Raw genomic sequence first — 12500 nt, 5'->3', positions numbered from 1 at the left:
TTCAATGTCTTAGCGACGAAAGCTTGAGAAATCTCTCTTCGAACGGATAGCCTTTCTTGTGTTCAAAGCTCTCAGGGGCATGGCGCCAATGTAAGACCTTGGAGACCGGCATTTGCTGTTGCAGTTCCCAGATTCTGGAACAGCCGTTCTGTTCCTAACAGAGTGACTCTGCTGTTAATTTTAAAAGGAACTTTAAAATGCCAATATGGCGAGAGTTTGTTTTCTAAGGATTCTGGGTATATTTTGGTTCCAGACCCTTGAGCCCAAAATGTTGGATCCAACATGTTGCATTCGATTGGCCACCTCGTGTTCGACACTTTTCAACAGCTTCCAACAATGTTGGATCCTTTGGCCAGGCCTGTATGGGTTAATGAAAAGATACTGAAAATAATCACGCAGAGGGACACCAGTATAAAACGAAATTTAAAAAACTTGGCGCAATTTTATAACGACTTTAAAAAAGTAATGCTTCCACGGAATAAGGTTTCCAGGATTTGAACTGTCCGCATAGGCGTACGTGCGTATATCGACGCTACGCCCCTGCATACTTCGCTTGCCTTGCACAATACAAACAAGATGAAATAAAAGCAACGTTGCCACGATATCGTCAGCGTTTGTATTAAGTTAATTTTTCGTTCGCGTTGCCTTGGTAAATCACAAGTATTAATTATTATTATTATTAGATAACAACTCAATGAGGAAAGTGTTAGAAAATAAGACAAAAGGCCTGTCGTTTTTCCTTGTTTTTATTGCTTCCCGTTTTAAGAAATATGGAGTGAAAATTATATTTTCACTTCAAAAATTGAAAAAGAACGATTAATCCAACTGAGGAATCTACAGCCGCAGTCCATTTTTTAATAACATTCCATGTTACTAGTGAACAAATAAAAACTTTATCAAAAACACTTCTCTAACTTAGTTGAAGTTCTCGGGGAAGGGATGTTTATATCACACGGGTTATCCTAGTTACACAGGGTGTTGTGTCATTCGTCTCCAGGCCCCCGTCTCCTCTGCACAGTCTATCAATTTGCAAGCGATAATGGTCCTTTTGGAGTTGAGCCTGCCGGCACATTTTCTTTTGTTTAAAACTACATGCAAAAGAGGCTTAAGGGTCGATTCAATACAAAATGACCCCTTAGCGTCGTTCATGTGGCAAAACCGTTTTTGATAAGGGCTACTGTAACCAACGATACAAAAAAAAAAGGACCGTCATTAATAGGACAATCACATGACTTTTGGAGGGCATATAGTTTATCTGTGGCCCGAGTAGCATCATTTGCGCCCGAGCGAAGCGAGGGTGCAAACGCGCGATATTATTATCAATACACAAGGCCAAATCGTACCAATTCATTTAATAAGAAAAAATCGTTTAACAGAAGTTGTAGCATGAAACTATGGTATGGAAATATCCCTCAGTGTATACAACCAAAGGTTGTGAGAATGAAAGGAATGTATATATTTGAAGTGCGGGTTGTAGACCGAATGTAGAAGTAATCCTCGCACTTAAATAGGACAATCTCATTGGCAGAGCGAAGTTGTTTGACATCTCTGCAGCCAATCAGTATCAGGGCGGCAAATGTATTTTCAGCCCGCACATTTCCCGTTTGGCCCGCAAAAAGGCGCGTTTTACAGAGGGCATTTTGTCATTTGGCCACGCGTATTGATAATAATGCGGTGTATCTTTCTAACTGGCCAGAGACAGGAGCTTATCAAAGGAGGGCCTCTATCACCGATACTTGGCCTAAGAGTCAACCCGTTTTCTATTTAAAGAACGCCTCCCTTGGGAGATTCAGCACACCCACTGTTATTGCAGCCAGTCAAAACAAAGCTATCTCAGCGTAAAGGGAATCATGATCCTTTTCGCGGGAAAAACCTGTTGTTAACTCCGGAAAGGGTTGACTCAAGGAATTAGCTGACTCGTCCCCAGTCGTCTTCATACAGGGCGCAGGGAGAGATGGGTACCGAGAAAGGGAGCGCAAGGTGAGATGGGTAGGACGAAAACGAAGGAGTCTTCCTCCCTTCTTCCTTCCCATCATCCTCTCTTCCACTTCGCCGTGTCGCTGCCGTTTGCTATATGAAGACGACTGGGGACGAGTCAGAGCAATTAGTGGAGATTGAGGCCCCTCTTGATGAGCTCCTGCCAGATATTTTTCATTCTCGTCCCCAGAGCCCCTGTCCTCTACTTGTTTTGGTCACATGGTCGGCGACATTTCGCCGACAACGTGAAAGGAGGAGGCTCTGGGGACGAGAATGGAGATTCTTATTCTCGATGCTCAGGAGAATGAGGTTGGCGCATCCGTAATTGCAACATTTTCCATCCAGGCGAACCGCACCGAGATACTCAATGTTTTGAAGCCACATTAAAAACTGAAGAAGTAACAAATGAGATTGAAATGTTTGGTTGAAGCATTTAACGCATTAACGGGTTTTTTTGGTTCAGATGGAGCTCCAGACGCGTTTACAAAATGCTATCAAAACTCAAACAAGGATGCAATATTCAAAGCAACGCTTTTGCCAAAAAAAGTGCATTTCCTTTATCCCCATTTGAGGACTTACCCAACGGTTAATTATGATTTGGTTTCAAAATCTGTACAAATTGTTCCAGTGGTTCCCTTTTCTTTTTTTTGAAACTTGACGAAAAGGAAGAAGAGAAGAAGGCGGACAACAAAGCCGGCCATCTCAATCTAATGGAGAAAAAGAAGCCAGCATAGTTTTGATTCGAATTCCACAAAGACCTGCTTTGTCTTTCTTCATGCGTCACAACATTACTCGATTCCGAAGCCTTCTGCATTTGAAATAGCAATAGTGAGCTTCTGTTTGAGAACTTTTCGGTTCTTGTAAGGAGGAAGACAAAGCTGATTGAAGCACGTGTGAGCCATGGGCAACCTAAAGAGCAGAAAAAAAATTACTTGAGGACACTAAATTAATCGAGAGAAAAAAGGCACCCCTCCCCCCACCTCAACTCCTAATGAGCACTTCCCGCGCGTTTCATGGACAGAGATCGAGTCAAGATGATAATGATTGCATCCCTTTTCGTCGTCGGGAACTGCTTGTGCAAAAAGTGTATGTTAAATCAAATAATTCACTTACTGATTAAACAAAACATACGATTAAGGTGGCACACCAACGAAGATCCCAGAGGCTGGTTGGTTATTTCGATCGATCGATCGATCGATCAACCAATTCCGAACTTGAATATAGCACACCATGGAGATATTTCCAAAGCGAGAAGTGTTGTTTTTCGTTGTCAAGGTAACTTACATGCTGGTGCTATGAACCACCTCCATTCGTACGATTTTGAATTCCATTTCACCCATGCCACCTATGGGAACGCGGTCACTTCCGGTCGCAAACAGCAACAACTTCTTCTTTAAATCCATTGAAAATGACGCAACTACATCCCAGAAATACCTAATAAAGAAAATGATAATAATAATGATGATAATAATAATAGTAATAATAATAATAAAAATAAAAATAATAATAATGATGATGATAATTATAATAGTAATAATAATAATAATAATAATAATATTTATTACTTACATTGCGCTTTTTCTATAAGAATAATCAAAAACCCATTACAATTAGATAATTTCTTACAAATTACAAACTGAAATTTAAAACTACCAAAGCGACCTAAAATTCTATAAAAAACTGAGAATTACAATAAAATCTCAACAATTAAGAGGCTTAACTAAACGCTTAAAAATGTTCACGTTCCTAGCTAGCCTTCCTGACAAAGGAAGGCTGTTCCACAATACTGGGGCTGCGGCCATAGACGCGCGATAACCCATAGTCTTTACAGAAAAAGCAGAAACTCGAGCTCTTATCTTCAGAAAACGATATCAGTTTCCGTTCCTCCGCAACTAACCGCTGTTTGTTTGATTTTTCTTATTTTGGTCCACCAGTGGCTTAGTTGGTTGAGCATTACTAGGCTTTAGCGCGGAAGATCGCGTGGGTTCAAGCGCGAGTTCAAACTGAGCTGAAAGTGCTGTCTTTGTAATTTCATCTGCAAATGGTAAAACTTCACGTCTTCTCGGATAAGAACTGTAAATTGTAGGCCCCGGCTTACAACTCTTCCTGTTAATCAAAACTGTGGGACGTTAAAAAACACACAATGTGCGTGAAGAGTACGGAAGAGACCCTTAGTGTTGTGGTTTTGCCTCCTTTCACATTCATGCGTGGGTTGAGTGAGTGGGTGGGATCAAATATGGACTGATAGCGATTGCAAGAGGTGCCTTTTCGCGCAGAAATTCCAATCTCGCCCTAGAGAAACAATTGAAAACCAAGATGAGACTTTGTGATAGAGCGGTTTTCAACTGAGTGTCGAAAGTAATTGGCGAATTGCTTTGGTTTATGATTACTTCACTCAGCGATTGGTTCAAAGATTTCGCGCCACTTTTTCAACCAAAAAGAAGTGAAACCAAAACCAATCCATTATCGTGGCTCGCGCGTGCACATTTTCCCGCGCCTTGTGTCGGCTACGCGTAATTACTTGGGAGTTTTGATTGGTTTACCGTATTGTCTCCGTCCTTTTTGATTGACCAAAGTAATATTACTTTGATTTTGGTTTTATGACACTCGATTGAAACTCGCTCTATGTGCGCTATATCAAGCCATTACCACTAAACGATGCACCTTTAAATCTATTTGTGCCGCGTATGATGCTAAACTGTGACGCTCTAGCTTAGTAAGTGAGAACTTTAACTCCCTACAACTATTCCTTCCACTAACACTTCCTTGTGTATGTGAGCTGGATTAAATGCACCTCTCGTTCCCTTCGCTTTTTTACTTTTTCCATCAACCAACGAGATGAACGAACCTGATGGTTGGGTCACTCTTCGTGTAACCATCATAAACTGTCACCTTCCTGAGAGCATCCATGTCCAGTTCAGGGTTGCCACAGACCAACATCTCAACCTCTTCTGGACGTAACATCTGTATTTACAAAGAGAATATGAACACTCTTAACAGGTTCAACAACAACGTTGCTGGGCTCGATTCTTAGAAGGCCTTAGCCCATTAACAATCTCAGTTTTCCCATTAAAAAATAACACAACATGGTAGACATGAGGGCACAAAGATGTAGGCTATTTTTCACCCTGGGGTGATATGGCCAGACTTCACCATTACATGAGCAGACTAACTTCCGTGCACAAAGGAATTGGTCTTCTAAAGGCCGATTTTTCGTGCACTGAGTAAACCATGTCTGAGACTTTGACATTTTGACCTTTGACTTGTACGAGACTGGATGTTATCTACAACTCCATTACTAACTTCCATAAGGTGGCAGAGCTACCGTAACTCACAATAAGGGCGTTAGATGCACAGACGCTGTGAAATCCATGATAAAACGATGCAAATTGTTGGTAGATAGACTTGTTCAAAAGATAATCCACGTAAAGATTGACATATTCTGAAAAAAAAAAAAAAAAGACAAAAAAACAATAAAAATGTTCCTCAAGGACCGTTAAGCAACGACGACCGGCGTTGATTGGAATAAAGTGGATTAAATAAGCAAAAAAAAAACTACTACATTTTCGTGTTATCCTCTACAAAACAGGAAAAGGTGTACTCACAAAATAGGACTAAAGATTTACTTAACAAAATGTTTACGCGATCACGGATATTTTTCTGTATTTCATCTTGCTTGTGTTGAACAATTCTGATGACGCGACCGGGCAACCGGAAGAGAACATTTCGCGCGCTAGGACAGTGGTGTCTCCCAGATATTTATACTAGTCATATCTAATGGAGAAAAGATACTTAGCAATGTAAATGTGGCTGTGTGAAGACATGTTAAAGGGAAGACAGCTCACTTCCGGTTGCCGTTCGCGTCTAAAATAAAAAGGCGTGCGTAAGCTCCCTAAATTAATGAAGAGCCATGACCGGAATCTCAGGACTGGTTGGTTGACTACCTCTATAGGAGACTAGCTCCCACAAGTCTCGGCTATAGCTCAGTGGTAGAGCATCCGAACTAATAGTCGGAAGGTCGTTGCACTCGGATCTTTTCCCGAGTGTTTCCGAGTCATCATCGATTAAACATCTCTTCACTTTGAATCCTCGGGGTTAACATACAATATCTCTTACAATACAATCGCTAATGCTGAAGAGGCTTATGCGGAAAAAATACCTTCTCTGTTTTCTTCCGTGACTGGGATTTTATCGCCCTTTGGCTTCAGACTATGAGTTACCACTTCGCCGAAAACGGTGTACGAAATCTGTAGAAAATGAACAGATCAGTGTTAAAGAAGAACATCACTTATGTCTAGAAATACACAAAATGAGATGCACGCCAAATTTTAACGTCTAACACGTAGTGTCCCTTTAAGTGAAAGCATTTGCTAGCTGTTTCTAGCAATAAGGTAAGTGAAAGGGTTGGCGTTATTTTTTAGTGAGGGTAAATGCGACTGTTTATCTTTACTTGAGAACTGGAGTTTATAGGGGACATTTTGTGACGATAATTGTTTGTATTCCCAGATGCGAGTATTGTTGAAGTTGGGGAGAATAGCAAAGGGACACTTCGTGACCAATTAACAATTAGACCCGTAGACCTCTAAGGGCTACGGGTCAATAGCCCATGAGGCGAAGCCGAATGGGCTATTGACCCGTGGCCCTTGAGGGCCACTAGTTGGGTGATACCAGAAATACTAATAACCAAGAAACCGAGAACAAATACTAGAATGATAGGTACCACTGTCGCTGCAAAAAACGCTATAAAGGAATAACTAGCACAAACTTTACAACAAACAAAGGTAATAAAAGAGTTAAGAAACCTGGAATGTTTGGCAAAGGTCTTCCTTAACATCGCCATCGTACTCTATGAGTTCTTTGAGTCCTCGCCCAAGTTCCTACCAAAGATTGAGACAATAACAAGATAAAACTCTGCCTTATGAGACATTTACACGTGGAATTTTCCTACCACTACGATTTCCATTTCGGTACAATCGTAGTCGAAATCTAGGGGTGTTTAGTTTCATTCTTGAAGTATTGTCTCGCCGGTTCTCTTGTAATACTTGATACCAGTGCGGAATCTCTTACAAGTATGCAAACTTAATTCAAAGGCCATTCAAAAAACAGATTGAATATGTACAGGTAAAACAATAAGAATCAACTATCTTAAAATCATCTTGGGAAGGAAGGTGAGAGGTTAGCTCTACCTAAAACTCCCCAAAAAGAAAAATTTACCATAAAAGGTTCATATCCTGAAACATTCTGATGTAATTGAACCTTGGATCAGTATAAGTAAATAAAACTAATGCCTTTACATTTTACGTCATAAAAACCATAAAACTGCCTCTTAACACTCCAAGGAACACAAGAACAACTTTCTGTCTATTTAAGCAGACCTTAAAGGGAGGCTCCACTAAAACAACAAAATAACTTTAAACCACAGAACATAATGTTTACAATTGAAATTGTTCAAACTTTTTGCAATAAAAACGTTTGTATCCGGAAAAAACTGAATTTCGAAAACGCTTCTTTTGGCTTTCAAATTTCCCGGGCTCCGCCATCTTGAATAATTGTGACGTGTCGTGGTTGTCCTGTTGTTCTAGAACAACGCTGTTTGTGTCAGAACAACAGGGTAACCACGACAAGAAGTGAAATAGAGCAGAAAGTTGAAATGGTGCAATAAAGTTGAAATTGTTGCACTAATAGTCAATCAAACGCGAGCCCTGGTGGCGCAATTCATGGCGAAGTTTTTTAGTGAAACGCGTGCGTTGCTTATGCTTAAGATGCTTAAGTTAAAAATCTCGAATTTTTTCATGTGTATTATTAACAAGTAATCACCTGATTTTTCTGTTGCAAATGGAAATAAATAAGGATGTGTCAATCACACGGCGGCCATATTGAGTCCCGAGGGATTGAAAACTTTTGTTTTGCCCCACCGAAACTCGTTCCCAAACATTTCAATTCGAGGCTCGGGCACTGTCTATGGACAATATGGCCGCCACGCGAAGAAGGCCCATTACACAAGCCCGCAATTTTGAAAAAAAATTACTCGTGCTAAATTATTCCATATTGCACTCGAAATCATGCGATTTACCTATAGGAATTGAATTATCATTACTAACTTCACCAAAAAGAAAACCTCCTCAACAACAGCGACATTATTTTCCATTCAATCTTCGGTGTCATTCTTAAGCAGAGTGTGGACTGTGACATCAATGTTTGATTGAAACCTTACCGGCATTGTCTCGATGAGATCTTGTAGTCCAAGAGGTGCAATGCCAACTGTGGCATGGGGATCGTGGAATGGAACAACAGCCGGACTCAGAAGCTTCTTATAGCAACATGGAGGAAATCTGATGTCTAAAATGATGCTATTGTAGACTGCTAGCCCCATTAGCTATGACAACGTTAAAGAAAACTCTTGAAAAACACCCCGGCACAAGGAGAAGAAAACGTGTTAAAATACAAAATAACTAAGTTATGAAAACTTTTGAATTTTACTTGTTTTTCAAAAGATCATTCACAGGTGGTGGTTGAGGAGTAAGACGTGCGGCCAGCCAGGGTATGTTTTTCGGGATTTTTGTCTTGAACAGGGTATCGAATTTATCATTTTTTGTCTTAATCAGGGTATCAAAAATCGGAATTCTGTCTTAAAATGGGTAGGAAAATCAGCGATATTTGTCTTAAACAGGGTCAGGGTATGAGGGGCCTATGAGGGGCCGCGCCGCACCTCCCCAACCAGGGATACATCGAGTACCCCCCCCCCCCCCCCCTTCCCGGGCAAAGACGAAACTTTCAATCTCTGCTTTTACTCTGAAACCGCTCTTACCAATTTATTGTGTGGAGACTTTGCCCACATTGTTCAACGAGATGGAACTGAAAATCGCAAAAGGCAATAAGACAGCGCTAGGTTATATTTTTGACGCGAACGTTTTCGTCGACGACGCCGTCGTAGACGTGCGGCTGCAATTTCAGGTGTTGCTAAAAGTCTACAAGGATACAACACCAACTAGATTGAATTCAGAATCGTTATCCATACAGTTCTTGCTAAACCAGTACGTTCTTGATTTCTCGTCATATGTAAACATACCTGTAAAAAGTAGAACCGAACTGTGATAACACGAAGAAGTTATATCATCAAACAACACCTTACAATCTTTGCTTGTTGCAAAAATTCAAGAAAGAGCAAAAATCATTGAAACCGGTTAAGTGGCAAAATCACACAAAAGAAACCTTAATCAAATTGCGGGAAATTGTAGACATAGGATTAATGGCGTCTGTTCTAAGTTAGTAAACCAGCTTTCCAGTACGAGTCGTTGGTAGTAGTTAGTACTGTAGCAGCAGAGTCCCTATCGATTCTGTGGTTTGTCTGCAGATGGTGTTCAGCAATGTTATTGTTGATGTCACCGCTCCTCGTCGCTCATCTGTGTTCAGTCAGTCTGGCGTTCAAATTTCTGCCGGTCTCACCGATAATATAAGTGGACTGGCAGTCGTAGCATTTGATCTTATAAAGTGCTCCTTGTCTGTCCTTAGGTTGGTCTTTGTCTTTGACTGTTTGTCAGTAGTTTTTGTAAGGTAGTGATGGGTCTGTGAGCAATGTCATCTCAAACTACACTCACCCGGACGATAGTACTTTACTTTAGTGTTCTTTTTGCGTTCGGTGGGCTGACGACTGAGTACGGAAAAAAAGCTCATACCATGGGTCGAAACTCACGGTGTTGAGCATGCGCGTCGGTTACTTAGCGACCAAATCCTCACGTGATACTTCACATGTTGTACAACCCCACTTAACGACAGCGGAATTACTGTAAAAGAACGCACAAGACACAGCGGGCCCAAGTCACAGTCAGCAAACATATCATCCAGGACATGCGTTTTTTGAACAGTCCCGTGCAGTGTCGTGGACAACCTCGTTCCCAGGGTCTCTCATCTTAACGCCTGAGGCGAGCGAGGAGAGACCCTGGTAGGGTCTGGTCACGTGTCTCCCAGAATCTGAGAGATGACAATTTATCCAATGAAGGGAGGGGCGGCTTAGTAAGAATTTTGTCTATACTGAGACTACGGGAGTGCGGAATGTGTTGTCACCAAAACAAACCAAGTTTCACGATGAAATATAACCGACTTTCCATATCCTGTACAATATCGCTGCTTTAACATTTCCTTCCTGGAGCCTTCTGATCTGATCTTTGATCAGCGCATTTAGAGGGGAAACAACAATTACTACGGGATGAGCTGCTGCCCCACGTTCATAGTTGATTTTGTCGAGGAATAACGAAGGAAGAAAACGAAGAATAACCGACTTTCCATATCCAGTGGGTAACACGGCGACAACATCACGGCAATGGTAAATTGCCTCGAAGCAGATAACTTGTTTAACTTTTAGATTAACGTTAGAATAAATACTATGCGAAATTGCAGCCTGAAGGGTACTGTAAAACATCGCGGGTAATGGCGGAGTCGCAGCGCGAAGCTATTAGCCTCGCTTTGAATTCGACAAAGCTCAACGCGACAAATTCCTTGTTTAGAGAGGACCCCTCCCTAGTGTTTTCAATTGTCACGGAAGCACGTGACCAGACCCTACCAGGGTCTCTCCTCGCTCGAGAGACCCTGGGAACGAGGTTGTGTCGTGGACCGCGGTTGAAACAAAGTGAGTTACGACCCACGGCAGAAGTCTCTTTTCCCGTACTCGTCAGCCCAGCGAAATAGACCTCTGCTAGCAGGGAACAGCTGGCAGAGCAATGGCAGCACAATGGCATGGTCACAGGTTCCAATCCCGTTCAAGCCCGCTCAAGTTGCTTGTCCAACTGAGATGTTTATTTCTAAATTTCATCTCACACCAAGGTTGTGCCGAAGAGTTTGGCCACCAACTGGTACGAAAGCATCAATACGGACGGCCCACCATAGAGGTCCATCCACTAATGAAGCATTGTGGATGGCCTATGCTCAAAACCTTAGTTAATATAATAATTTTGGACGTGGTAATGTAACTCGGCAAGATGTTTTTGTTGGCTGTTTAGGCTCTGACCATGCATAAACCACACCGTTTTTCTAAAAGACAGTCATTCAAAAGTTTTGATTAATTTATTCAAAACTCAGTTGTGAACCGAGGGCAAAAGATTGTGCATGGTCACGGTCAAATTACGTGAAGGCGATGTCACTGTTGCCGCTTTTGAAGTTTCCAGAGTTTCAGAACCAGTCAATCTACATGAACTATGCTTAAAAGAGAGCTGCATTTCAGAGCCGAAGGAAATAAGTAGCACTGCCAGTCTGTCATTTCAACTCATCAATGCGGCATGATAAAGAAGCGGTTTTTATAGCCCAAGCTGAAATACTACTTGCATAGACCCTATGCAAAAATGGCTGCCTTTAAATTATTCTTTTGTTCATATTCAAAATAGCCCAACTAACCTCGTTTGTGAGACAAAAATTCTAAAGAATTTGTTATCCTGAACGAGGTTAGTTGGGCTATTTTGAATATGGACAAAAGAATAATTTAAAGGCAGCCATTTTTGCATAGGGTCTATAACTTAGCTGAAACTTTGTTTTGATAACAAGCCATGCAAATTTCAGACCCGTCACAAAATTTGCCCCGATGATACATGCTCAAGTCCCTCTTTAAACCTGCGTTGAAAAAATATTGGACTATATAGGGGCTTGACCCCTTCCAGCCTCACTTTGCCTCAGGCAAACTGATCTCGATTTTTTTTTTTTAATTATGCATTCGTTGCGAGAGCCGGGATGAAGTCTTTGAAGGGAAGAGAATTAAGTTCCTTTGTAATTGGTGCCTAGAGGAAATCATTCCGGGGAGGGAAAAAATATTGATTGCAAGGAAAGTCGAGTGTCGAGTATAACTTTTTAAAATGCTACAAGAAGTAATATTTGGAAGGCACTTACCATATTCTGGTCTGAAGATTTTTCTGACCAGCAGAAGAAACCACTCCTTTGTTAGCCCACCCATATCTAGCCCAGGTTCACCTGCAAATGTGACTTTCAGTTTCTTTTTCAAATCTCTCTGCTTCCGTGAAATCTAATGAAAAGGATTAAAAAAAAACCCGCATTATTATCCACTTTGAGCTTCAGTCTAGACATCTTTTAAACACCCCAAAAAATTAATCTAAACACAAAAAAATGTAACATGTACTACCTCAATCAACCAGATACCTGTTTACATCTCTCTAGTGAAATTATGAAGACCTTAAACTGTGGATAGTGACGGCAATTCCAAGTACATGCATACAGGTGTTAGATTTGTCCAGTTAAGCGTGAAGATCAATCACTTCTACACATATCTTTCGTCCATAACCGCACTTTTAATATTACATTTCTTTCAAACATCTTTTAACTGAGCAACCAATTTTCTTTCATTTTCTTCCAAAGCCTTCCAGTTCCAATTGATTTAAAGGGCATCCTATTTAGAGATCTAACGCAATGTCATTTGACATTAATTTTTCGGCACCAATGTACGTTAAAGCTTTCAAGGAAAGGAAAGATTAAACCAGCAGATCACATACCTCATTCAACGAATCGTGAATCAAGTGAGAACG

General features: G+C 41.1%; 1 protein-coding gene across 1 annotated transcript in view; it reads right to left on the bottom strand.

Annotated features, from left to right (window-relative positions):
* Positions 1-714: 714 nt before the first annotated feature.
* LOC138006939 (probable E3 ubiquitin-protein ligase HECTD2) overlaps positions 715-12500 on the bottom strand; it is a 29718-nt gene continuing 17932 nt past the window's right edge. Inside the window, exons 12-21 of the mRNA XM_068853578.1 lie at positions 12468-12500; positions 11851-11983; positions 8958-9046; positions 8192-8353; positions 6780-6854; positions 6137-6224; positions 5313-5419; positions 4826-4941; positions 3262-3411; positions 715-2886 (exon numbers count right to left, since the gene is read on the bottom strand). The exon at positions 12468-12500 is cut by the window's right edge and continues 75 nt beyond it. Coding sequence (XP_068709679.1) covers positions 2766-2886; positions 3262-3411; positions 4826-4941; positions 5313-5419; positions 6137-6224; positions 6780-6854; positions 8192-8353; positions 8958-9046; positions 11851-11983; positions 12468-12500 — 1074 coding nt within the window. The 3' untranslated portion in view covers positions 715-2765. The remainder of the gene's footprint in view (positions 2887-3261; positions 3412-4825; positions 4942-5312; positions 5420-6136; positions 6225-6779; positions 6855-8191; positions 8354-8957; positions 9047-11850; positions 11984-12467) is intronic.

The sequence above is a fragment of the Montipora foliosa genome, chromosome 6, assembly GCF_036669935.1.
Source record: "Montipora foliosa isolate CH-2021 chromosome 6, ASM3666993v2, whole genome shotgun sequence".
NCBI lineage: Eukaryota > Metazoa > Cnidaria > Anthozoa > Scleractinia > Acroporidae > Montipora > Montipora foliosa.
This window is presented reverse-complemented; position numbering and strand designations above follow the sequence as displayed.